This window comes from Ictalurus punctatus, chromosome 10 (assembly GCF_001660625.3).
Source record: "Ictalurus punctatus breed USDA103 chromosome 10, Coco_2.0, whole genome shotgun sequence".
Classification (NCBI taxonomy): domain Eukaryota; kingdom Metazoa; phylum Chordata; class Actinopteri; order Siluriformes; family Ictaluridae; genus Ictalurus; species Ictalurus punctatus.
This window is the reverse complement of record NC_030425.2, coordinates 11,774,283-11,798,247: the sequence shown is the minus strand read 5'-3', so window position 1 is coordinate 11,798,247 and position 23,965 is coordinate 11,774,283. Positions and strand designations below refer to the sequence as shown.

Sequence of the window (23,965 nt, the reverse complement as noted above, 5' to 3'; positions counted from 1 at the left end):
TGATCTTTTGTGAGTAAATATGTAAACTCAGAAGGCACTTGGTAAAGCGCAAGAAAGGTATATTGTTGTTTTTAGAATGACATTTTTCAGTTATTACAATGTAATTATTGTCACGTGTTTTATGTAATGAAGATTTGGATGAATGCAAGTGTAGATAAGAGTTTAATTAGAGAGAGACAGGCAGACAAATCCAAAACAGGAGACAATAGCGAGGTCAAAAAACAGGCAATGGGTCAGGCGATTGGCAAACAGGAATAAACTGGGCAAGGCTAGAATCAAGAACGAGAAATGAGAAACAAGGTCAAAGAACATGAAAGGAAATGAGGAACAGGGTACTAACGCTTGGTACAGTAATAACTCTCAATACTACGCGAAGGGCAAAGAGACATGAGAGGTTTAAATGACAAACGTAATCGGGGTGAAACACAAGACAGCTGAAAACAATGATGGCAACCATACGGGGAAACAACCGATGACAATGCAGGGGCGGAGACAGGACATAAACCATAACAAAAGGACGTGTCCAAAGTATACAAAGACAATGTCATTGAAGACCCAAAAGCGTGCGTTCACATGGAGCTCATCGAGCTACATACTGTAGCACTAGCTTGAGGGGAAATCGTGACAATTATCTACCACTCGCAAAAAAAACCCACATCTTAGCAAGTGAAAATATTTTGAATATAGACAAATGTAACTAATATTTCCTATTATACAATTACAATAAACCAGAGTAAAGGCAAAACATTTGTATGTTTAAGATCTCATGTTCTACTTGTAGTCACCTAACGTAAATCTGTCAAAATACTTTCCTGCCCAAATGCCCTTGGTGTAGTTGATGTAAAAAAAAAAAATTAAAAAGAAGAATAAGAAGATGAAGCTCTGCATAAATGCATAAATGCACAGCCAAGTGCTTTTTTTTTTTTTTTTCACATATTCTTCATTTAGTATCAAATTTCTAATGAATTTTAACAAATTAAAGAAGCATGTGTCTTAGACGTGGTATTAAGTTACACGTCATTAGTTTATATGTTATATAGTTCATATAATGTTGTTATATTTTCAATGGACTGGATAATATGTAATGGGGGAGAGACTAAAAGAGCTGACTTCTTGTTTTTTTTTCGTGAAGCAGTAGAGAACTCACATTAGTGAGTGATCCTCTGAGAAGTCTCTGTAAAAGGAATCGTTTAGACAGAAGGTTTGATAAATATTTAAATAATTCCCTTGACCTGGTCATGCAAAAAATACAAACCACAGAGAAATGTCAGAAAACGTGGCTCGGCTGGCTTTTGCCAGACAGACTTTAGATCAAGTGGACAGTATGATATAGAACATCTGCGTACATCTGCAGCTTCTCAAGATTAAATGTACTAATCAGACTGTGAGGGTCTTTCTCTCCCCAGCAACAAGTATAATCTATGGAAGTGAAGCTTGAACATACACAGTATTACTTGTGCAGCATATATTAAATTCTATGTTCAAGAAACGAAGAAAAAAAAAGAAGTAATAATTGGTCATATTATTGGGGGCACAGTGGCTTAGTCATTAGCACGTTTGCGTCGCACCTCCGGGGTTGGGGGTCTGATTCCAGCTTTCACCCTGTGTGCACGGAGTTTGCATGTTCTTCTCGTGCTTCGGGGATTTCCTCCAGGTACTCTGGTTTCCTCCTCTATTCCAGAGTCATGCGTTGTAGGTTGATTGGCATCTCTTAATTGTCCGTAATGTATGAATAGATGTGTGTGTGTGTGTGTGTGTGTGTGTGAGATTGTGCCCTGTGATGGTTGGCACCCTGTCCAGGGTGTCCCCTGCCTTGTGTCCTGAGGCCCCTGGGATGGGCTCCAGGCTCCCTGCAACTCTGTGTGGGATATGTGGTGGATGGATGGTCCTATAATAAGTGATAAAGTTCTCTTGAGAACAAAAAATCTTTTAGTCTCCATTCTCCAGCTGGAGGATTTCCCCATGAAATTCTTGTTAGATTTTCTCCTTTCACTCCATCTCGCTCATCATTCTCTCTCTCTCCCTCTCTCTCTCTCTCGCTCTGTAGTATCTGAATGAGATCCTCCATGAGCACAAGCAGCCCATCGTCTCAACCATCTCTGCCGCTGATGTCCAGGCGGCCTTCAACACCATCGTCACCAGGATCCAGAGATTGTAAGGATCCATTTTCACCTTGCTGGAATTTTCTCAAAGCTACAGAAACCTCAGCATTGCCTTCATACTGATCTCCTGGTTTCCTGACCAACTGAGTACTCATGCCTAGCAACTGTTGCTAAGCACTGTGGATAAGCTCTGAAGTTCATTATCAGATTGCAGATTGCATTATATACTTCATATATAAATAGCTGCCGGACGAAAGAGATGGCTTGATCTGCATTTTGATGTGATATCCATCTCTCCTCAGCTGTAACTGCAACGCACAGACGCCACCCACCATTAAGGTGGCCGTGGCGGGAGACCAGAGTTACCTGAGCACTGTGCTGAGGTGCTTTGTGGAGCAGCTCGCTAACAAGACGCCTGATTGGCTGAGCTATATCCGCTTCCTTGTCATTCCTGTCGGTAAGACCGTCCCTCCATAGCTCTCAAGAAACTTAGAACGAGAGAAAAAGCTTCAGTTCTGTTTATTTGTTTGCGTTGTTGTTTTGATTGTATCAAGGTTTTCGTTATCTCCATTTGTTCAGGTTGCCACCCTGTGGCGAAGTACATCTCATCTTTCGATAATAAGTTCAGCAGCATTTTCTTGGACGCTGGCTGGAGAGATGTGTTTGGGAGGTTAGAGGCCCCGACATCAGGTCTGAGTCAAATCCTTACAATTCATTCTGTCTGAATTGCTTTAGAATTCAATTAAGTTGTTTTTTTTTGTTTCTTTCTCTCTAGAATTTTCCCAAATTCAAATATATAATTCAGTAACCACTTGAAATGGAAAACCATATGAAGTGATTAAACTAATATTACATAATAAGAGTACAGAGTGGAAGTGTGGAATCTTCTTGAGCGCTAAAAAAAAGTGTAACCCCTTAAAGTCCTGGTTTCTTATTTATTAATCTTAAAGCATAATATCTAGAGATGCAACAACTAATTGATAAAAGCGATAGTAATCGATAACGAAAATCGTCATGAACGAATTCCGTTATCGATTACTTGGTCTGTGCGTCACGGGTGTTTACTCGTTACGTTACTTCTGCTCCGAAAACACGCTTCGGAGAGTAAATACTAAAATTGTGTCCCAATTACTATACACTTACACTATGCATTATGTACTCTACCATCTAGTGTATGAATTTTAGAAAGGTAATATCGTCTCAAATAGAACATTAACCTTTTTTTTTTACTAACCGGAAGTATAAGCCGCTTCCTAGTCGACGGCACATGACGTCATACGCACGTAATGTGACGCTGCTAGCTTTACCAGATACCCAGAGTCACAGACAATGACTGTCTTCACTTTACTGTTTATGTCAACATTACCTTTTATAAAAAGTAATGCATTAATACAATTATATAATATAAACTTATATATTAGTTTATTTTATATACAAGTATTTATGCTTTATTTTTATGGATGCACAAAAAGCACAGAATTTAACTACAGTACTAAATAAATAATATATATTCTGGTGTGTGTGTGTGTGTGTGTGTGTGTGTGCGTATTGGGTTCTTTTCAGTGTTATATAATTGGACAAACAGTTGTGTAAGGTTTTTATATTTGTAACACTCAGTTTGTGGAATTTATTTATTTAACCCCCCCCCCCCCCCCCCCCCATTAATCGATTAATTGGAAAAATGATCGGCCAACTAATCGATTATGAAAGTAATCGTTAGTTGCAGCCCTAATTATTATCTGTTAACCACTATTAATTATTCAGTAATGAGTTAGTTAGTTAGTTTATCCTTAGTTATCTCCCTCAGAGAGATCTGTCTTGGACGATCAAGAGAGCAGGTCAACATACAACAGTTCACTGTACAATTACGCTTCATCCATACAATACAAAAAAAACAAAATGACATACATCAATCATTACACAATACTAGTATTACCTACACTTAAAACATGACACAATACCCAACTCATTGGTAATGACAGTGAAACTAATAGGAAGATTGTGTAGGTACCAAACGTGATACATTATTAATAATTATTAATGATTGGTACAGTAGGTTGCTTGTGGTGTCATAGCTTCAGGGTCCCCATTTTTAATCCCAAGTTTAGGATGTTGTCTGAAAAATCCAGCTAATAGATTAAATATCGACATATTCATTGATTATCGAAATAATCACTGCATGCAGTTAATAAAATATATTATATTTGGTACTAGACCGAACATTAGACTAACTGGAAAGCAGTCATGCGTTTAGGTTCCCGGGAACTTTAATTAGATAAAGAATGTTGGTGTACGTGTGGGAAGGTTTTCACACGTTTGACTTCTATCTGAACAGACAACATCGATGTGGCTGGCCGAGTGTCTCAGTATCTGGCAGGAGCAAACATGTCCCATCACTTCCCCATCTCTGAGGCCATGCTCACCTACAAACAAAAAAGGTACTCCCGTAAGTGTGTGTGTGTGTGTGTGTGTGTGTGTGTGTGTGTGTGTGTGTGTGTGTGTGTTTACAGAAAGCTGATCGAGATACTTTACGTGCCATAAATATATGTAAAGATCTCTGTTGTTTATCTGTTGTTATTTTTCTTGTTAGAAATGTTTCTACATTTAGCGGTCACTTTCAGAGAGTGTGCGTGGCCGAATTCTATTAAAAGGATTTCATCAGTGCAATTAAAAATCCTTTTAATGTCTTGATTCTCTTCTTCGTTTTGTGCATTGTTTTTTTTTCGGGTTTATTCAATATTGATGTGCTTTTTGCATTGAGAAGAATGACTAAACAGCTGAGAACAAACACGTGTGTAATACTGTTGTGCTTTGGGTTTCTTTCCCTTTTTTCTTTTGTTGGCACTCAAGGAAAAGAAGTTTGTATTTTGATTTTTACATCAGGTACATGACTGTGTGTGGGTTGACGTTCCCAGTTTGCCCTTGTCGTGTCTAACCCACTCATACTCAATGTGTCACACCGCTAATTTTAATGTGTCTGGGGTTTTTTTTTTTTTTCTTTTGGTCTGGTTCAGTTTGAGTGAGTGCACTGAAGTGTTTTAACAAGGTTTCTTATTAGTTAAAGGAATACTTCTGTATTTTTCAACTTAATCTCTGTCTGTTGCAGGGGTATTAAAAAAATCCTAAAGATCCAGTTATATGAATGTCCTTGCTTATAAAGGTCCGGATAAACCACTAACATGACTGAATGGCTAGCATTTAATGCTTAATTAAATTGTCCATTCATCTTTAAACAGTCTGGTTTTTTGTTGCTGACCTGTAGCTAGTCTCAGGTAAAGCTGTCTTCAGCTAAATTATTTACATTCCTGTGATTGGCTGCAACATGGAATTTGCTATAGAAGCCAAGCAGGTTCATGTTCAGAGTTGATGAATTTTTTCCCTGTACGTTTATCAGCTCTGCTACAGTGTTTTTCCAGTATTCAGTTTGGTCCAGTGAAATACTTTGCTGAGTTCACCTCTGCGTTGTGGTCTGCCAGTCTATGACCCCAGAAAGATTGTATCTGTAGCGTATATAAGTCACCCTCGGTAAGGGCGTCTGCCAAATGCCATAAATGTAAATGTGTATGTGATATTTTCTGACAAGAATTTGGACTTGTAAAGTTTCCCTGTAATAAAAAAAATACTGTTTACTCAAAACTCACTTATAATGGAAGGCTAAGGGCAGCTGTTGATTAATTAATCTATCTATCTATCTATTTATTTATTTATTTTAAAAGATGGGATGCAAACTCAAAACTACAACCGTAACACTCTAATAACAAGGGTCTTAGAATTCGACAGCCATGTGAGAATCCTAGAGAAAAACAGTCAAAATAAATAAATAAATTTGTTTATGATACTGAGGCAATTCTGTACATACATTTTTGTTTCTAACAGAAGTAGTTCCAACGATAATAGGAGGAATTTTACAGATGCAGGAAAATATTGTGCATCAAAATGCATCAGGTATTATAAGTGCTCCAACAACTGCCCTTAGACTTCCATTATAAATACGTTTCCTTTCTCAGTACAGACAAATGTTAGAATTGTTGTCTATAGTAATCACACATTACAGATGCAGTAGATAGAGATTAAGTTGAAAAATGCTGGATTATTCCTTTAAAGTGGAAGAATATGGTTAGAAAGGAAATCTCAGACAAGAAAAGGAAAAAGGAGTAAAACCAGGAAGATGTAGCTATCGCAAATACACACGCACACACACACACACACACACACACACACACATGAGAGGCTCAGGGTTGGATGACTAGTCTGGACAGGTCTGTATGTCCCCAGGGGAAGGACAAACACATAACTAGAAAGGTCACACAACCAATTACCAGCTCACATAAAAGAGAATAAAAAGAGAGGAGGATATTAGAACGTGAAACAGCGGAGGACAGAAAGAGTGGGGTATTAAAATGATATTACAACCCCAATTCCAAAAAAGTTGGGACAGTATGGAAAATGCAAAAAAAAAAACAAACCAAAAGAGTCATTTGAAAATTCAGTTCACCCTGTATTATATTGAAAACACATTATTTGATGTTTTACTTTGTGAATTGAATTTATTTTTGAAAATATACACTCATTTAAAATCTGATGACTGCAACACACTACAAAAAACTTGGGACAGTTGACTGTTTACCGCTGTGCAACATCACCGTTTCTTTTAATAACACTTATTAAGTGTTTAGGCGCTGAAGACACCAGTTGATTAAGTTTCGCAAGCGGAATTTTCCCTATTCATCCATTATACATTTCTTCAGCTTTGCAACTGTACGGGGCCTTCATCGCCTTATTTTTCACTTCATAATGCACCTAACATTCTCAAGGTCATGACTGCAGGCAGGCCATGCTAGCACCATGTGCTTGTAAGCTGGGCAGAATGTGGTTTGGCGTTGTCCTGCTATGGATGGAAGCATATGTTGCTCCAAAACATGTACATATCGTTCTGCATTAATGCTGCCCTCACAGATGTGCAAGTTCCCCATGCCATGGGCACTGACACGCCCCCATACCATGACAGACGCTGTCTTTTCGACCTGACACTGATAACAGCTTGGATGGTCCTTTTCCTCTTTGGCCCGGAGAACACGACAGCTGTTTTGTCCAAAAACTATTTGAAATGTTGACTCGTCAGACCACAAAACACGATTCCACTGTGCTACTGTCCATCTCAGATAAGACCGAGACCAGAGAAGTCAGCGGTGCAATTGGACAGTGTTGATGTATGGCTTCTGCTTTGCATAGTAAAGCCTTAACTTGCATCTGTGGATGCAGCGGCGAATGGTGTTGACTGACAAAGGTTTACCAAAGTATTCCTGAGCCCATGTCAGGATGTCCATTACAGACTCACAACGTTTTTTTAAGACAGTGACGTCTGAGGGATCGGAGATCACGCGCATTCAGAAGTGGTTTTCGGCCTTGCCCTTTACGCACCGAGATTTGACTGGATTCTTTGAATCTTTTATGTTGTGCAGTGTAGAAGGTGAAATGCCCAAAATCCTACCGATTTGTCTTTGGGGAATGTTGTTCTCAAAGTATTGGATTATTCATCTGTTGGCAGATAGGCGAACTTCGACCCATCCTTGCTCGTGAAGGACTAGGCCTTTTTTGGAGGCTCCTTATATACTATGATTAGACGATTGCCTCACCTGTTTCACATCACCTTCTTATTTCAACTTGACACATCGCTATCAGTCCTAAATTGCCCCTGTCCCAACTTTTTTGGAACATGTTCCATGCATCAATTAAAAAAATTATGCAATTGACGTAAAACATGTAAAACATCAAATACCTTGTCTTTTATACATGTTGTATTTAAATACAAAGTCAAAGTACATTTACAAATCACTCTTCTTTGTTTTTATTAGCATTTTCCATACTGTCCCAGCATTTTTTCGGAATTGAGGTTGTATATAAAAGTGAGAGAGAATGAGACTAACATTGATTTATGGAGAGATTAAAAAAGAGGGGGGACAAGGGTGACTTTCCCTTTTCAAACCTGGACCTCTGCCAGTACACAGATGCTTCATCATGGAGAGTGACAGTAGTGAATGTCACAGAAGCATCATGTCCTCGGAACACACACACACTCCCACTTAGTGAGCACATTAGTTAAGGCAGTTAACAGCAGTATGCTCGCTGTATCTCAAGGATATGTCTCAAAGATACACTGAGCACAAAATCCTTGGACTCTTGAGACTCACTGCCTAATCAATACGCAAAGACACCACAACAGAGAAAAAATAAGCAGTCATTTTTCACCACTGTACTTTAGTACATTTAGTAGAGTTGCTTCATCCTCATTCTGGGTTCAGACATCAGCTTCATGAGCTCAATTAGCGAAAGGCCATTTGGAGGTGGTCAGAGGAGACTATGTCACATTAACCCTGTGTTCCTATACTGTTTTATCTCACCATCATCATCATTCTCAGACGTGGCTAATTGCAGCAGATTGGAAGGATGTACTTTTTGTTGTTGGTTGTTTTTTTAGCAGAACTGTATATATGCATTGCAGTAAACAGTGAGATGTGTTTAACTATAGGAAAATATTCTGATAAATGCAAAAATCTGATTCTGACTGCACATTGTTTATAGTGAGGAGGTGTCCTCACTACTTTCTAAATCAAATAGCTTGTAAGTAGATTAGCTATATCACTGCACTGTTGAATTCTTGATTATGAATGTCGGATAATTTTTAGAACAGCAGCTCTGATGGCTGTAATTGAAATCATTCATCCATCCATCCATCCATTTTCTTTACCGCTTATCCTTACTGGGTCGCGAGGAACCTGGAGCCTATCCCAGTGAGCACGAGGCACAAGACGGGGGACACCCTGGACGGGGTGATGGAAATCACTGTTTGTATATAAATGCTCTCATTTTAATACGTTTGGTTTGTGTAGTAATAACTTTCTGAGGGACTTGTTTGAAGGACTATCTTCATAATCTTAGCCTAAGAATAAATGAATAAATGACATGAAACAAAGAAAAACATATATGACCATTAACCTAATGAAGCGTTCTGTAAGTAGACCTTTATTTAACATGTCAGTGCTCGGTAAGTTTTCACAAGAACATTGGTGGCAATTGATGGCTTTTAGAATTGTATTTGACTGCGTCTAGCAGCATGGAATCAGGTGTTAACATTCAGGATGCCTAGCTCTATAGCAACAACAATTTCTAATTATGATTTCAAATATAAAACACAATATAAAAACTTGATGCTATGTTAGCTAGTGCCCTAGCGCATTTTAAAGACAGTATTGGAATACAGGGTTAGCAAAATGACCACACACTGCTGTCCACCGCCTTACACTGCACCTGATTGGTGGAGGTTGTAAGCAGCTATCCCAGCATCCGCTCATGACTTCATGGCATGACCCCACGCTTCCTCACAGCACCCTGCCACCAGGAGGTGGCACCATGCCTTTGTCACTCAGCCAGCCTTGACATGACCCGTTCCTTCACACCTGGACATCTGAGTGCACATTCACCCAGCCACTCACTGACTCTGTAACTTCAGACCTGTGTTTGATCTGCATTGTTCTAATATTTCCTCACTGTTTCACCACACAGCCCTGACGAGGACTCGTGCCAGAAGTTTGTGCCGTTCATTGGGGTAAGAGTGCCGAGTTGATTGATTTTTGTTTATCAGAACCATTGCAAATTGATTATGTTTCAAAGACATTTGTTGGAGAATAAGAAGCTGTATTGTTTTTGCTTTGTCTTTTTACAGTTGGTGAAAGTAGGCATTGTTGAGCACAACCTGTCCACGTCAGGTAGGAGCCTCTGCATGTACAAACAACAAATAATGCACTCACTGTATAACTAAAAAGTTAAACATCTATAAAAAAGTTACATTGCCTTCCATAAGTATTCCATCCCCACAGTGAAGCATGGTGGTGGTAGTGTCATGTGAAGAGTTACATGGCCTCTTGGTTGCGTCTCTGACTAATGCCCCCCCTGTGCTATATTCTTTACATTGAATATTCTTTACATTGTTTAATAATGGATATAACGGCAACCAGTGGGATGTTCAAAGTTTGGGATATGCAACTTGTTTTATTAGTAAAGAATAGTGCAAACTATATAGATTTTTCCTCCCACTTTATGGGCTATTTTATGTAAATTCATCACATAGTATAATCCCAGTTAAGTCCATTTGCAACACAAAGATTTTTTGAAAAGTTGAATGCGGGTGAACACTTATGCAAGCCTCTGTGTATAGTAGATTTGTCTATTATTTCATGTACACACCACCATGGATAGTGTAAATTAGTGCGTGTGTGTGTGTATTCTCTGTAGTGGATTCTGATGATGCCAATGTGATGGGCAGTTTGAACATGCTGTCTTCACCTCCAGCCCAGACTGGGACACCATACGGGAAAGACATGACCTGCACTCCTCCTTCCTCTCCCTCTGTCTCGGCTAGTCTGTCTGGAGCAGGGTACATTACCCACACTTTTCCTTTCTCTCCTCCTCTTTCTCTCACTCACACAGAGATATCAATCTAGACAGTTACGGAGATCATTTAAAGTTGTCTACACTCTCAGACTTTGTACATTTACTATGTCTTTTTTTTTTTTTTTTTTTTTTTACCTGCGAAGGTGAATGGAGTGTATCTTTAAAGTTTTATTTTAAAAGTTCATTAAAGGTACAACCTCTTCAGTAACCACTTTATCCTGGTCAGGGTTGTGATAGATACAGAGCCTATCTCTGGAACACAGTATAATGCACCCTGAAGCATACACACACACACACACACACACACACACATTTATACCTGGAGGCAATTTACACTCTTCAGTCCACTTACCAGCATATTTATGGATAATGTAAGGTATTACCTTAAATCACATGAAATGTACACCATATTCCCATGTACAGTTGATTTATACACAGTAAAAGTATAAAAGATGTGCCCACGCCAGCAAGCTGATAAGGTACAATTTAGTACCTTTTATTAAACCTGAGGGTTTAAAAGCATCATTCGACTGGAATAGTTTGACCAGATGAGGTTTGGTAAAGCAATTTGTGGCAGATTTGATTGGTTAGTTTATACAAGCGAGACTATAGGTGTCCGAAATAACAACGTACCCAGTATACATGGCAGCATTAAGTGTCAGACACGTAACAATCAGCTTATATAGGGCTCTGTCACCAGGTTATTAACTCAATTCGCAATTCACTTTTATTTATATAACGTTTTTAACAATGGACATTACACAGAACGCTGGTAATAGATGAGGTCGATTTGAACAGGGCCAGTACTGTAATACTAAGCTCTGTGCTCAGCGAAACTCAGAACTCCAAAATGATTACTTTTCAGATTGATGTATCTGAAAAACATGCATGATAATATTATGCAGATATTGCAGATTCTTTCAGGATTACAATTTCAGATCTTGTATATAATCTTTTAAATTACAGTAACTTAGTAGATCAAAAAATTAAATTTTCAAAATGATATATACTGTAAATAAGGCATATAAACAACTTAAGTAATAAGGCCTGTGTGTGTGTGTAGTTCTCCAGGCTCAGGTGGAGAGGTGATGGGACTGCAGGTGGATTACTGGACGTGTCAGGGTGCAGAGAAGAAGAAGGACGGAGAGAAAAGAGACGTGGGAATGAAGAACACGCTGAAGAGCAATTTCCGCTCCATGCAGGTCTCACGCATCCCTGGAGGAGGAGAGCTCACTCCACCTCACGGCATGGCCATGACCGTCGTCATGAAAGAGAAAAATAAGAAAGGTGACACACACACACACACACACACACACATACACACACATACACACATAGTTAAATGTAAGGCACACTTTAGTGTTTGTATATTGGGTATAAAGAGCTGAATGAGTTACAGTGCACTCATAAAGCCTGTGGAAATCCAAGCTGCATGAAGAACTATGAAAATGGTGTTCTAAACTGAGTGTTGTCATGGTTACCATAATGCCATGAATTACACGGGGATAAACAGCAATGTGAACCCATGTTCCCCACCATCCATCTATCCATCCATCCATCTTCTATACCGCTTATCCTTCAGGGTCACGGGGAACCTGGAGCCTATCCCAGGGAGCATGGGGCACAAGGCGGGGTACACCCTGGACAGGGTGCCAATCCATCACAGGGCATAATCACATACACATTCACACACTCACTCATACACTTCGGACACTTTGGACATGCCAATGAACCTACCATGCATGTCTTTGGACTGGGGGAGGAAACTGGAATACCCGGAGGAAACCCTTGTAGCACACAGAGAACATGCAAACTCCATACACACAGGGCCACGGTGGGAATCGAATCCCCGACCCTGGAGGTGTGAGGCGGTGTTCCCCACCAGAATTTTTAAATTAGTTGCTATGGTGATTTGAACAGTTTCTTGGAGATCTAGTTGGCAGACTGTTTGAGAGTAGGAACTGTTAGCCAATCATAGTGCAGGAGGCGGGATTTGTCAGAAAACAGATTAACTTTTTATATCTTGGGCCAAATTTAGATTTAGCGATAAAAAATACAAAGTTCAAAAGCTATTTCAATATTTACGAGTTTCAGAAGTTACATTATTCAGTATCCAGAGGAGTTATACATGTGCTTAAGTCGATTTCCTCTGTGCGCTATTCAGATTATGCACCTGAACTGCATGTAGGTCCCACCTGCAAGGTTGCCAGATTTTCTTTAGTAGTAGCGTCTGTGATGTATGTTATTTTATTTTTAAATAGCTTCTAGACCACCACCTTTAAACACAAACAGTTGTTTTTTGAGCCTCAAAAAATCAGCGATTGAAAGTGTGGAATGAAGACACATATACTGTTTATTTTTCTTTGCTGTCGAATATAATACAGTGCAACATAAATGCAAGAGATAATTGAAAAGTGAAAAGTGGAAAGGCTAATGTGATGTTACATGGTAAAGATGGCAAGCATTGGGAAAAAAAATAAAAAATGAGTCTAGTCTATTGCTAATATATTGCTGGGTGTATAGTCCTAGTTGTAATTATCATATTAATCACTGCAGGTTTGATTTAATTCAACGATATTGCTTCACTCTTCTTTAGCCAACACCGTATAAAATAGTACTTGATCCAGCGCATCCTATTATTTTGCATTTCATTTTTTATATTGTGCCCACAGCTATATATATATATATATATGACCTGCTCGTTTTTTCATGCATGGTCCGCAAGAGTGCAGATGGTGCATTATTGTGTTTGTGATTTCTCCTTGTGATTTATTGGAGCTGACACAGCAGGCCACAGTGAGCATTTTGCGTCCCTCTCTATTTGTAGTGATTTTCCTCAGCAAGAAGCCGAAGGAAAAGGACGTGGACTCCAAGAGCCAGGTGATCGATGGTATTAGTAGGCTGATCTGCACGGCCAAACACCAACACACCATGCTGAGAGGTAAAGAATGGCTCACATGCGCATACACACACACACACACACACACACACACACACACACACACACACATATACCGTATCGACATGAATAATGCAAAACAAGATTTGATTAGTTCACACTAGGGGGGAACATTATGAAAAATTCAGGGCATGATGATAAGCATACAAGCCAATTTAATGGTTTTGTAACAGTTGTAGCAGTGTCATTGTTTCATCGGGGTTTTCTGTTTTTTAATTAAGCAGGTGAAAGTCGATCATTATTTTTTAACTAGGAAACATGATATTAATGGGCTGCGCAAAAGCTGGCTTGGTTTTTAATTGACTCCAGTGTGTTAAATTACAAGCTGCACATTAATAGTTTACGTGTCTGTTTGGTTGTTTATTGTGATAACTCATTTATTTATTCATACTGTAATGTTTTATGTTTATGTTTACTAACACTCAATTAAAGTGAATAAGGATTTCAGGCCATACAGTGGGAAAGAACATGTTCTAGTTTATTTAAAATTACCACTGAAATAAAACTATTTTTCTATTAATAATAATGTAATATAATATTATTTTAGACCATTTGAGGCCCCTGTTAAAAAAAATACCCCAACATAACAGGCTCACTTTTCCTGATTGTGAAATAATGCCATATACCAGTATATTGGGGACACGGACGATCCCGTTCTTATCTCTCCACTTTCAACATTAGTTACAGCAAAACGACTATATAGTGTACACTGCCCTCCACTCATATTGGCACCCTTGGTAAATATGAGCAAAGAAAGCTGTGCAAAAATGCCTTTACTGTTAAACCTTTTGACTTTCTGTTTAAAAAATTCACAAAAATATTCTACTCTAATGGATCTCAAACAATTGCAAACACAACACAGGTTTATGAAAAAAGTATCTTTGTTAAATATAGGTTTTAACCTATTTAATTATTGGCACCCTTTTAGTCAGTACTTTGTGCTACCTCCCTTTGCCAAGATAACAGTTCTGAGTTTTCTCCTATAATGCCTGATGAGGTTGGAGAATACATGGCAAGGGATCTGAGACCGTTCCTCCATACAGAATCTCTCCAGACCCTTCACATTTCGAGAGTCCAACAGTGTGGATCTCGAAATCTCTTCAGTTCACCCACAGGTTTTCTATGGGTTTCAAGTCAGGGGACTGGGATGTCCATGGCAGGACTTTTATTTTGTGGTCAGTAAACCATTTTTGTGTTGATTTTGATGTTTTGGATCATTGTCCTGCTGGAAGATCCAACCACGGCCCATTTGAAGCTTTCTGGCAGAGGCAGTCAGGTTCTCATTTAATATCTGCTGATATTTGATAGAGTCCATGATGCCATGTATCCTAACAAAATGTCCAGGACCTTTAAAGAGCCACCACCATATTTGACCGTGGGCATGAGGTACTTTTCCATATGGCTACCTCTCTGTGTGCGCCAAAACCACCTCTGGTGTTTATTGCCAAAAAGCTCTATTTTGGTTTCAGCTGACCATAGAACCCGATCCCATCTGAAGTTCCAGTAGTGTCTGGTAAACCCTTCTTGAAACCCTTCTTGAAACCTTTCCAAACAACTTGCGGTGATGTAGGTGATGTCGGATTGGAGTTCTGGAGACTCTCTGACCACAAGATGCAACTAACTTCAGCTGCGATCCTTGAGACAATACAGACACATCCTCTTCCATGTTGATTTATAACATTTCCATGGTGGAAATGGGCAATATCAATTTTCAAAAATACTACACGAAGCGTGGATGCGAGTACATGATCCGTTTCTCAGAGGGACAGCAATATTACACAAAGCCTTTAGTTTTACTGAATCTGAAGCCAGGTTCATTTGATTTCATATCTGATATGTCAGAGATTGTCAACTGGTGAACTGCAGTCCAGATGTGGATCCAACAAAATTTCAGCAAACCAAAACAATGACTTGAAAAAATACTGAATCAGAGCTGATAAATGCATTAACATTTTTTAAAAACTGGCCAGAGTTCAGTCACTCGAATTTTCTAAATATGAACCAGCTCAACTTCTGTAGCAGATCCTCTAGTCTTTTGAGGCTTATCCAGTGACATGCATTTATGTAAATTATTAAACTGAAGGTGTCGACCCAGAGACTATCTACAGGGCTAAACACGTTATTTTAGAAAGGGGAGACGTTTCCTAGATTTCGCAGCTTTTTCATTTTATTTACCCTCTCTGGTTTCATTAATGAACTGAGGATATGGCTTGTGTATAAATAAGTCGATTATGAAAACATAATGTTGGACAGAGAAGTATGCGTTTATTCTCCCTATGTCAAATTCAAACAGGCGTGTGTTGCATCTGTTCAGAGTTTATGGCACCAGTCCAAAATAATAACCTGAAGCAAAATACAATGAATACAAATACAAGCAACTAACCCAATTTAAAGGTAACTGCTATCAGCAACTGGGCTGTTACTGCTGAGCATCACACTAGCTGCTTCTGCTAATGAAATGAACTAATGCTGATTCTTGAAACTGACTGATTCTGACTGAGTTGCATTTCTGGTGACTTATTTTTGTGATGTTTTCCTTTCATTTACTCATTATTACCCTTTTCTTACTCTAAAGCATGAAATCATGCAAGTTGGCACTCGCATTGTGCGAACAGAGTGGTGTAGCAAGACCACAAGATGTAAACATTGGTCATAGTGGCAAACAATTCTTGTTTTTTTTGTTGTTGTTGTTGTTGTTGTTGTTTTTTGTATTTATGTATTTATTTATTTTTACTTTTGGCAGTGAACACTGTCAATAAATCTGATTTAACAGCTTTGTAAGCGTGAGAAGTCAGCACAGATCTCAGACTTGCTTATACCAGCAGTGAATGACATTCAGCTATTTATCAAATTAAAATAACACTGTAATAGTTACAGAAACATTATGAAATCCTGTGAATATTACACAGCTGCTGAAGATACTATGACCTGATTAATAAAAATCCGACATGGCTGCTCTACTCTATATGAATTAAACTGTATAACTGCTGTCTTTTGTGTTTTATATTCGATAGTTATACCAACAGTCAATTTATGATTGATGTAGTTAGTGCATGAAGAGATATCCTTTCCTATTTTTACCATTATTTTGGAAATGAATTAGGGATTATAGGGAGATTCATCATGTGATACATTCAAAGCTACTACCATAGATGTATGTGTAAAGGCGCTATATATATATATATATATATATATATATATATATATATATATATATATATATATATATATATATATATATATATATATATATTCAATGCTAACGAAATCCTTTTAGGAAACGTCTGCCATCTGCTGGTTATATTGTAGTATTACATCTAGATTTCAGTATTGTAGGTGTGTGAACTTCCGTCTTCAGTCTATGCAGGATTTTACAGTCTGATGCATACGATACGATACAAAAAGAGATACCGTTAGAGTAAGGATTTGATGCACTGTAATTCACTACTGATCTCTGATAGGATTTGCTTTAGCAGCGATATGATTCGGTTGAGATAAATTTCAGTTTTCCACCACACAGAAAAGTCTTTAAGACAGAGGACTTTTCAGTTTCTTGGTAAAATGACAAGCTGTGTATCGGGGCTTTTCCCTTTTGAAAAACCTTGCCTTGTAAGCAATCGGTTGCATCATTGGACCAACAATTCAAATTGTTTTTTGCTTACACCTCTACAATATTTCACATATTCAATATTCTCTTGCAGTTCTTTTTTTTTTTTGCACGTAAATTTCACTGAAATTTTGTTTTAAATTCATGTACAATTCCACAGTTTATCGAGGTTCATTTTCGTCATACGAGTCGCAGCTGTAGTTCACTTGGTTGCTATATTTGTCATTTCTCTCTTTTATTTCTTGACCAGTCTCCATTGATGGTGTGGAGTGGCATGATGTGAAGTTTTTCCAGCTGGCCGCGCAGTGGCCCACCCATGTAAAGCACTTCCCCGTGGGAATCTTTGGCTACACCAAGTCCCTGTAACAAGCCCGTGATGCTCTGGAACTTTCTCCGGCGCACACCTCATGAAGCAAGGGAGAGACTGGCTGAGGAAAAAGGGAGACTGAAAAAAAATTAACCCTGAAATGTGGATTTTCCTGTGGAAACGCTCTGAAGCCTGTGTCCCAAACTACATGGATGTTGTTGTTATTAATGTTCTGTTCTTGGCTGATGCACCAGCAAAAGGAAGGTTTGTTTGTAATGTTTTATATATATATATATATATATATATATATATATATATATATATATATATATATATATATATATATATATATATATGCGCTGCCATTTTTGTATACATATTGTGGTTAGAATTTTGTAGCCACCACGTAATGGCAGCTTGGTTTTTGCACTTTGTTTGGTTAGCATTTTTATTATTTCAATGAAATCCTGTGGTCGTATTTGTTCTGTGTACAAGGTGGTGTGTGTGACGGTGGTGGTGGTGCAGAAGTGATGGTGATTGTACTGAAAAGGGGGGGTTGTTGGGACAGGTGGGGTGGGATCAGGTTTGCTCTTCAGAGTGATTCAGACCTTGCTGTGAAATTTAAAGAGCTCATCTTTTTTTAACGGCTCTTCTTGTCAAGATTGTAGGTTGAGAGATGTCGAGAGAAGGGACTCGCACCCATTACTCCAGAAATACTCCAGCGTCTTACAGCCCGATCTGTATTTGCCAAATAGTAGCATATATGTGATTACGACACACAAGACCTTCAACACATTATCCTGTACTGAGAAAATGACTTCAAAATAATTGAAACTCACCTATAATGTTAATCTAAGGGCGGGTGTTGAATTCCAGCGATAAAAACGTACAAGATGTGGCTATGTTACGCAAATTCAAAACTACACACTTTTACATTCTTGACATGAGAGAATGTCTTCTATCAACCACCGTGTAACTGATTGTTTAACACTGGAGCAATACAGTAAATATTCAAGTTACTTACACATTCCCAAAGGTTTTATGGTGCCCATGCACCATTAGGCCCACACAACTTAAACCTACATTCACACTAGAAAGCGATGAGCATTAAAGGGCAACGTGCAGCTGTTTTGATACCGAGCTCTATGTAGCGTCAACTTAAATAACACACTGATGAGTGTGAGAATTGTTTATTAATGTACATTTGATGTGCTAAACTTTGTACTCGCTCGATGGCAGATTAGCTAAGCATTCTAACGTCTCTGCTATTTCCTTCCAAGCTTTATTTCCCTTCATACTTCTATACACACTTAATCACAGGTCGTTTATAATTGGAGAAGATTTAAATCATGTTTACCTCCCATTCTTCTGTGTCAAACAATAAATGGGAACTAATACAAGTAGGAATTAAAGTTGTAAGTGGGGAACTAAAGAAATGTCAGACCACACGCACCACATGAATCATTTGAGGCTTCTTTTTTCCCCACTTTACCACGTCGTGCTATTAATGCGCAATGAAATTGTGGCCCATGCATAGAAAATGAATGGTTGCCTGTCAACACAGGGTAATGCACAGCAACAACTTCTTCCCTCGGAAAAAATGCAGTCCTCTCTTTGAAATCTGATTTCGAACTGAATTTACTTCACTAATACCTTTGACTAAAGAACTAAGGAAAGCGTTCGCCAACTGTCTTTATACTTTCTATTATTATTATTCCATTATTATTTACCTGGAAGTGAGTTCCAAGTCAACGGTTTTAGTTCCTTTTCTCAGTACAGGGAAACGTGTCGATATTATTGTCTAGTGTAATAGCACATATACACTACAATAGAGTACAGTAGATAAAGATTAGATTGAAAAAAAAAGACGCTGGGGTATTCGTTTAAAGCAGTGCTTAGCATGTAGTTCGCCTGGTTTGACTCTAGAGCACAGTGATCTGTAAGCAAAACAAAGGAACACTATGAATTAGATGCTGCTCTCGCCCTGTCAGAGCTTTAAACTAAAAGGAGGGAAACTCAGTTTGGTGCAAATTTAAAGGGAGATTCGAAATTTGGCCCGTGACTACGATATAGATACCTCAGTTTGAGGAACGTTTCGATATAGATCTGCACTCAGACCAAAAACTGCCGCACCCTCCATACGCATTGCATGATAAAAATGTGCCCTTTAAGTAAGTGTGTTATTGATGTGTAGGCAAGACTCTAGAGACGTCTCCGATTTATGACTGCAAAAATATTCGGACACGCCATATTAGACTTGGTTTTAACGAATTAACTAGGGAAGTGCACTAGGGCTTTATTGAGTGTACTTGCTAGAGTGATATTGTGCACACAGGGTCAGTTGCGTCAGCTGTTGACTGCCATTAAAGGGCTTGTGCTAAAAGACAACAAGTTGAGAGTAAGGTGCTCTATCTTTTTACAGTAGAGCTGTGTTTTTGTATATCCATTCTCTCAATAATCCCTTTACACATCTCTGTGTGTGTGTGTATATATATATATATATATATATATATATATATATATATATATATATATATATGTGTGTGTGTGTGTGTGTGTGTGTGTGTGTGTGTGTGTGTGTGTGTGGGTGTGTGTGGTTGAAGATAATGAACATGAACAGAAAGTGAATCATTCGGAGATTGTCAAAATGGTTAAGTTTTAAAAGGGTTCAGTTGTGGCGCTGTGTGTATATATATGTGTGTGTGTGTGTGTGTGTGTGTGTGTGTGTGTTACGGCACGTGTGTTTGAAGGGAGAGGAGAACCAGGAGAAGGTCTTCAGCATGATTTGAGGCTGAGGGCATTTCTGTAAGCATTGCAGTGTTATTCTATATTATCTTTTTTTTTTTTCTTCTATATAAACCAAGTTGAGACTGGTACACTGTTACATATAGAGGGGTTGTGTGTAGTCTCATTGTCAATTGTACAAAAATGTTCATTTTATGTCATGGCTCTACAGTGCATTTCATTGGACAGCTTGGCTTCGTTTTGTAGGCAGTTACCAGGCTGAATTTTGTTCATCAGACATTTGGACTTTTAGAAGTTCTGTTATGAAGCACTACAATGATGCAAGCTTGCCCTCCTTTACAGCCAAGAGAGATTGGTTAAAAAACAAAAACAAAAACAAAAAAACACTTAATATGTGGCCAGTCTGTTTGTCGAGATAAAGATCTGCAGACATATTTTGCACAAATGTCATTTTAAGTTATATGACAGTATTCCTTTGAGGTAAACCACTGAGGCAAGCTTCGCTCCTTATGTTCCCGTTCCATATGTGGACGTATGTATTTTTGTTTTGTATTGTTTTTACTCTGTTCGGTTGTCTTAAAAACGGTTGTGAATACAGAAACAATTTTAACCTTGCCTGCATTACTTTGAACTGTTATTGTTATTAACATGTTGTTTTGTATGACCCTTTTAAAGGAGTTGACCTCTTTTATAGGACATTTTGTGTTCAGTTAAGGATTTGGAGCATTTCACATGTAACTGAATACAGGAAAAAAAATGAACCCGTGTGTTCTGTTTTATGAGTGCACAGACAAATACTTTTGTTTAGCTTTTTTTCTGTATTTGATAAATACATAACATTGTGTAAATTGATGAAATAAACGCTAAAGCTATAACCTGTGTACTTAATATCATGGCAGTGAGAATTTTTCACGTCAGTAAAGTGATCCTTTATTAAATCTAATAAATGACGATGATCTAATAAATCATGGAAATCATTAAACCAATGCAAGTTTTGGGGAGTAAAGATACAAGTGTATTAGTAAGGTGTCAGGCCATTACATAAACAGCTTCAATGTGCCATGGCGGCGATTGAGTAAGACTCTGGAACTGTACTGGGGAGATGAACGAAATCTTTCCAAGTGATATTCCCTCACTTGGTGTTTTGATGACGGTGGTGAAGAGCAAAATCTACCACAGGTGTTCAATTGGATTGAGATCTGGTGACTGTAAAGCCCATAGCATATGAATTATATATTTTCATTCTCATCAAACCATTCAGTGGGCCCTCGTGCCCTGTGGACAGGGCCGGAGTCATCCTGGAAGAGACCAGTCTCATCAGGATAGAAATGTTTCAACATCAGATAAAGCTGATCAATCAGAAGAACTTTGTATTCCTTTGCAGTGACTCTTCCATATAAGGGGACAACAGGAAATAAACCCTGTCAGCAAAATGTCCTCACAGTATAACATTATAAGAGAGCCCCTGTATTTTCCTTTCGTTTGTCACCCATGCGTATATTTGAAAGTAAGTTTGGAAATTTATTATAAAATAACATGCAGCCTATATTTGTTTTATTTCAGCAGGGGAAGCAGAACAAACTGTGGCACAGGATTAACAGTGGTTCAAACCACAGAGAAGCTTTAGCTGTGTTTCTCATTTGGAAACCACTTTAAAGTAAAACCAGAGAGAAAGACATCACAAACTGGTCATGAACTGGTGTAATGGACAGAAAGCTTACATCTGAAGAACTGGAAAAGCACCGATTTGTTTTTTTTACTGCACATCTGCAGCATCCTCAATTTATTGATTTATATTTAAACACTTGAAGTTTAAAATTTGCCCCCAAACGTCTTCAGTGGTCTATCCACTGTACTTTAATAAAAAGTTAGATCACTTTCAATTTTAATATAAATAAGTCAAGTTGAATTATTTGTAACTCAACAGCAGGTTGGTGATCATGTAGTTTACTGGCAGCTTGTGATTTCTCCGTTTTCCAACACGTGACAGTAGTGTAAGATAATGCTTATTACCTGAATACATCTAGGAGAAGGGTTTAGTATAAATACTGATATACAAATTCGATTAATTTTCTCTAAATCATTGGTAAATATTCCAGGAGAGACTGGGTGTCTAGCTCCAGTACATGTAAACAAAGGTATGTGAATAATTTTTATGTCAAATAGCAGCTTGTTCTTCTATAATAATTTGACATAATAGTTTGTATGGTGGTATGAGTTTTAAAACTCGGAAGCAGCTTCAGCAGATAATATTTACTACTATAGCGTTTGCCACCTCAGTGCCATTAAATTATAGGGATCTGTTACTTCTAACTAATAAAATTTTGTTTAAGCTAGAGTAACAAAAATAACAATGTTCTACTTCTTCTTTTTCTTCTTCTTCTTCTTCTTCTTCTTCTTATTATTATTATTATTATTATTATTATTATTATAGCCATGAATCTGCTACTGTTTGTTCTGATTTTATTTATTTATTTATTTACTAAATATCCTTAATAGCCATCTTTATTTCTTTCTTTAGCTATTTGCTTTTTGTTTTATTAGTTTATTTAGCTACGCCTAATTAAAGCTAAACCTACAATGACATTATTTCAATGGCTTGCTGACAACAAGCTAACAAGTTAAATAAATACCCATATTTTTTTTAAGTGCCTGAGATGACAGAGATAGCATGTTAATCTACTTAAACCTAACATGACAAATGATGTAAACATACCAAGAATATAACCAACTGGAAAATCTGAATACAATTACGCTTCTAAACCTCTGAAACAAGAAAAGCCAGTTGAAGAACGCTTAGGTTCCATTACACTGTGGGACTTTAGGGACCATTGAATGACAACCCTAACCGTGAGCCGTGTGAATTTTGAAATTATAGATCATAATCCATCATCCCCTTTATCTCCAAGATCTGAGAAATGTTGTGTTCTAAGAGCAGATGTGCTCATTCTGTGTTCACACACTTTGCCAGCTGGTATGTGCTTTTTAGGAAGGTCTCTGTTTCGAAATGCAACATCATAGACAAGTTTGTTTTAAGTTTATATTAGAATTTTTTTTTACTATTATTAATTTAAACAATTAATAAGGAAGGTGGAAAGTAATTTACCATTTGGCAAAGATGGTCTACCAGTTTGAACAGCTTGGCCAGTGTTTTAGGAGCTGGAACCTGAGCAGGACTTTTCTGCGGAGATGGCTTTTAAATGTTCGTGCTTGAGTACTCTGAGCCAAGTACTGAAGGACAAATAGCCTGTAGTATGAATGTCCGCATAGCGTTAATTAAAAACAACAACAAAAAAAAAACATCAAATGTATAGTGTATAATACTAATCTATAGATTAAACATATCCTCAAAACAAATATATTTTCATACTTTACATTTATGGATATAGGACTCGGCAAGTACAGTTGAAGCTTATGATAAAATAGCTTTCTGTACATAAATAAATATTCAATTGATAAATTATTACATTAGTATTTTTTTATATTTCCAGATTTTTATTATTTTTTTTAATTGGTCAAAATTGCATGTCGTGTGCATTTGGACATTTCCTAAATATCATTTAAAAAGTAGATGGATTGTCCAGGTGTAGAAATACCGTGATAGAAAAGGGAAAGAAAAAAAAAAGCTAAAACATTATAAGCGGTATATACACAAACACTGTGCAGGAAAGCGTTAATTAAGAAGAAATGTAAGGTATCTGGCAACTTAAGATAGTTTTCGTTATGACTTAAACGCGGTCCTGAGATTAGAATTGTTCCGGTTTTGAGCTCTGACTGCGCTGAACGTTATTGTG

At 37.8% G+C, this 23,965-nt stretch overlaps 1 protein-coding gene across 2 annotated transcripts in view; it reads left to right on the top strand.

Moving 5' to 3' along the window:
* The window catches only part of si:ch211-126j24.1 (phosphofurin acidic cluster sorting protein 2), a 90,465-nt gene extending 69,406 nt beyond the window's left edge, over window positions 1-21,059 (top strand). Inside the window, exons 15-25 of one of the 2 annotated variants that reach the window (XM_047158119.2) lie at window positions 2,048-2,154; window positions 2,405-2,559; window positions 2,682-2,792; window positions 4,438-4,540; window positions 4,953-4,985; window positions 9,666-9,708; window positions 9,826-9,868; window positions 10,395-10,536; window positions 11,617-11,840; window positions 13,381-13,494; window positions 17,370-21,059. In XM_047158119.2, the coding sequence (XP_047014075.1) occupies window positions 2,048-2,154; window positions 2,405-2,559; window positions 2,682-2,792; window positions 4,438-4,540; window positions 4,953-4,985; window positions 9,666-9,708; window positions 9,826-9,868; window positions 10,395-10,536; window positions 11,617-11,840; window positions 13,381-13,494; window positions 17,370-17,485 (1,191 nt within the window). In that variant the 3' untranslated portion in view covers window positions 17,486-21,059. The remainder of the gene's footprint in view (window positions 1-2,047; window positions 2,155-2,404; window positions 2,560-2,681; window positions 2,793-4,437; window positions 4,541-4,952; window positions 4,986-9,665; window positions 9,709-9,825; window positions 9,869-10,394; window positions 10,537-11,616; window positions 11,841-13,380; window positions 13,495-17,369) is intronic. The other variant, XM_017478036.3, reaches the window with a different exon arrangement.
* Window positions 21,060-23,965: the final 2,906 nt, after the last annotated feature.